The sequence below is a fragment of the Benincasa hispida genome, chromosome 1 (genome assembly GCF_027475165.1).
Source record: "Benincasa hispida cultivar pf3 chromosome 1, pf3_genome.v1.1, whole genome shotgun sequence".
Classification (NCBI taxonomy): domain Eukaryota; kingdom Viridiplantae; phylum Streptophyta; class Magnoliopsida; order Cucurbitales; family Cucurbitaceae; genus Benincasa; species Benincasa hispida.
In genome coordinates, this window is record NC_143478.1 from 51762190 (window position 1) to 51764759 (window position 2570).

The 2570-nt window shown below is 32.9% G+C and overlaps 1 protein-coding gene across 1 annotated transcript; it reads right to left on the reverse strand.

Moving 5' to 3' along the window:
• Positions 1-1474: 1474 nt before the first annotated feature.
• On the reverse strand, positions 1475-2188 carry LOC120067086 (glutaredoxin-C1-like). The gene has a single exon (XM_039018488.2). The coding sequence runs from the start codon at positions 2091-2093 to the stop codon at positions 1713-1715; it is 381 nt and encodes a 126-aa protein (XP_038874416.2). The 5' UTR covers positions 2094-2188; the 3' UTR covers positions 1475-1712.
• Between the last annotated feature and the right edge of the window lie 382 nt (positions 2189-2570).

Consider the following 2570-nt stretch of genomic DNA (forward strand, 5'->3'; position numbering starts at 1 on the left):
TAGGGATTTAAAAATTTGTGGTCATATGCATGTCATGTGAATTACCATAAATCTTATTATTTATCAATTTATCATTTTTTCAAAATCAAACCCTAAAATCTGCTATACACTCCAATTCTGCATCGGGATTTCTGCTCCTCGGATCAACTCCCTTTGAACTAGCCCACCTTACTCGGTGCAATGAGTCTTTTCCCAGTTGAATTAGGCCTATCTATAAAAGGGGATTGGTACGGCCCAAATAGTTTGCACTTAACGGTTGGGCCCAACCCATATCTGTCACCCTTGCAGCTTAGTTCAGCTTCGTTTGAATCTTTATTTCGATAAATGATTTGTAGAGTGAATGTAGGTCAAGTTTACCGAAAATATAATAAATCAATAGTAATATAAAAAGTGAGTCACATTTGATTTCGTTTGGTGTGTACTGACATCTTGAGTCTACTTTCAAAATAAAAAATGCAAACTGATTGATGAACGGAAGGTACTCAATTAAATTGCTTTGAAAAATTACGTCGATATCGTTATAATTACTACTGCGGTTATCGTTTTTGTTACTATTACAACTTGAGAATTATAAATTTATCACATTTACTGCTACTATTATTATTATCATTATTGTTTGATCCTAAACGATAATAATAACAATAAATGTGACAGATTCATAATTTTAAATAAATATAATCAAAATCAATCCAATTATGTTTGCGAATATGATAAATGTAATCTTAATTTTACGTTTTACAACGTCATTTCAAGTATAGTTGCATATTGCTATTAAAATGAGAAGGTGCGGGTGATTCCAGCTTTTAACACATTAATTAATCCGAATTATTAGGGTAATTAATATATAAAAATCCAGCAAGTACGGCTCCAAAAACATATGTAGAATAATAAAAATAAAAACAATGGTTAAAAACAGAAAGGGCAGTGGGCCCACATTCTGTACGGATGTCTCCCACCGGCCACCACAACGTAAAGATAAACTGCCACCAGATTCCGACCATCTCCTACGGTGGCGGTGGGCGAATTCGAAGCTGAAATCTGCAGAGAAGGAAGTGACAAAGCTCTCACTGGAAGCTTGTTTTAGATTCTGTCTAATCTATTATTAAATTACCTTTACATTAAAAAAAAAAAAGATTCAAAAAATATTTTTTCTACAATTTAAATGCTTAAATTATTATAGGTTTCACTAAATTAATGTTTTAATCATATTCTTTGACATCTTTTTCCTTTTCTTTTTCTTTTGGATAGTTATCCATTCCCATGGATAAATTCTTACCTTATTGAAAATATGTTTTTTTTTTTAATTTTTTTTATTTGAAGAAGCTAATTTCCCTTTTCTGCCATGCAACTACTTTCTCTAATATATATGCATTTTCGAATCCAAATCATTTCCATTTTTTGATGCACTGAAGAATAATTTGCTCAGTGGGTTTTGAAAGAAACCCGTCTCTTGAGATATAGAAAAGGCAAACAATTTTCCAAACTTTCAAAAACAAAAACATATAATAAACAAGAAAAAAAAAAAAAACTATTTTTTTCCTTTTTCAGAGGAGGGAGCTAATTATTACAAGTCCCCAGCACTCTCCTCTTCGACTTTCTTAATTCACATTTTTTTTTCTTTACTCAAAACACGAACCTATCTCAATTGGTTAAGAAGACCGGTACATTAATTAACGACCTTTCATAAATGGCAAGACACATACATTGAAATTTTAGAGCCAAAGGGCACCAGCGTTTTTGAGGAGAGGAACGAGGGAGCCATTGATATGAGAGGCCATGACTCTATCCATAGAACCAACGAGTTTTCCGCCGATGAAGACGGCAGGGACGGCGGAGGAGCTTCCCATTAACCGCATCAAGGCTTTCTCTATCTCTTTTCCTCTCGGATCCTCGTCGAGCTCGTACACTGTAGGGTTAACTCCCATTCCACAAAAAAGGCGTTTGACGGCGTGGCACATGCAACATGAAGTCATGCTGAACATGACCACGGCGTTCTCGGCCGCCATACGCTCTATCCGTCGCAACGAATCGTTGGCGGAATAGGAGGAGGAAGAAGAAGAAGAACCGTATTGTTGCTGTGCTTGGTATTGCATTTTGCGGTTATCAATGGTTGCTGATTTTGAAAGAGAAAATAAGGTGAAAGAAAAGGGAAGTTGGATTGAAGAAAACGAATAGAGCAAAAGCTAATGAGGAGAAAAGGGATTCGAGGGAATTGTATTTATAGAGGAGACTTTTTGTAAAGAAAAGTCCAAAGATAGTCATACATTACTATTATTATAATTATTATTTGTTATATAAACTTTTCACAATTTTTTATTTTATTCTATTTTTTTCCTGATATTTGCACTTCAAATTTTTAAATATCTATTTTTCTCTTATCTTAAATTTGTCACATCAATTTAAACTATAACCTTTCAATTTTATCAATTTTAACTTTAAATTAATTTGAGTATTGTAATTTTAACTATTGATTCAATTTTAGCTAATACGCTTAAGTAAAATTTCTCATAGACTCATTGATTTAAAAAATAAAATACTTTTGTGCAAAATAAGTTTGATCAACAGATTAT

What these genes read in the sequence shown, in the direction of transcription:
- LOC120067086 (XM_039018488.2), bottom strand. Translation starts at nt 2,093, where the DNA reads ATGCAATACCAAGCACAGCAACAATACGGTTCTTCTTCTTCTTCCTCC.